This window comes from Sphaeroforma arctica, assembly GCF_001186125.1.
Source record: "Sphaeroforma arctica JP610 unplaced genomic scaffold supercont1.8404, whole genome shotgun sequence".
Lineage (NCBI taxonomy): Eukaryota > Ichthyosporea > Ichthyophonida > Sphaeroforma > Sphaeroforma arctica.
The window spans coordinates 205-1,238 of record NW_014032154.1 but is presented as its reverse complement, the minus strand read 5'-3'; the positions used below and the strand labels follow the sequence as shown (position 1 = coordinate 1,238).

Genomic DNA, 1,034 nt, shown 5'->3' with positions numbered 1-1,034 from the left:
ACACACACACACACACACACACACACACACACACACACACACACACAACACACACACTTACACATACACACATACACACACGTACACACGTACACATACATACACGCACGCACACATACATACACACATACACACATACACACACACACACAAAATGCCAACACAAAGTGGTGTGGGCGGCTATGCCTGGGCCAAGAAACACCTGCCACCCGACCCCGAAGGCGATCGCCGGTACGAAAGGCGTGTGAGCGAGAGAAACGCTCTTCTAAACGCACACACAGCCACACAGGCATGGGGGGCGGTGGGTGGGGTATCCGGGGGAACGGCGCATGGGGCAGGCGATGGAGGTAGGCGTAGTACCGTTTACAGTGTAGTGTATTTGATCCGGAGTGATGGGGCTGACCGGGTTATATTTGGCCTGGGTTAAATAGGGATTTGTTCTGCTTTTGCCTTACGTATGAGGAAGAGGAGTGGCCACTTCAATGTTGTATGGCTATTGCCACTACTTCTGTACATATGTCCCACCTGCTGTAGAATGATGATTGTTTTCAGCTCAAAGGTGATATACTTATATGGCTATTACCACTCCTATTGTACATATGCCCCTCCTGCTGTAGAATGATGATGGTTGTGAATAACTCATAGGTATTATACACATATAGGTGGCTCTGGCGACTTTGGCAGATCACTGACGGTGCGTGCGCTTCCGGTCGCCGACCGATTCAGGTGTGTCGACAGTGTCTTATTTTCTCATATGACGGAATAATCCCAATCTTATTTCCTCATATGATGGAATAATCCCTGGTCAGATTCATCAGCGTATCGCATCATATAACGGAATAAGGCTAGTGCCGTGAGCGAATGTTCGGCCCCTTAAGTCTAAGCCGCCACATAATACCACGTATTACATCGTATCTTTGGCACATGGATGGACTTGATTGGCCATTGTAATCGCTATAGGTGTTCTGTTTATGCGCGCCCAGTGTGAAGTACGTCTGCCAGCACCGCTGTACCTGAACTGTTGATCGGCTAAC

The 1,034-nt window shown here is 48.7% G+C and overlaps 1 protein-coding gene across 1 annotated transcript; it reads left to right on the top strand.

Moving 5' to 3' along the window:
- Positions 1-154: 154 nt before the first annotated feature.
- Positions 155-347, top strand: SARC_16575 (hypothetical protein; the record flags this gene model as incomplete). The annotated part of the gene is made up of 1 exon (XM_014289322.1): positions 155-347. A coding segment is annotated over one exon (193 nt), but the record flags the coding sequence as incomplete, so codon positions are not given.
- Between the last annotated feature and the right edge of the window lie 687 nt (positions 348-1,034).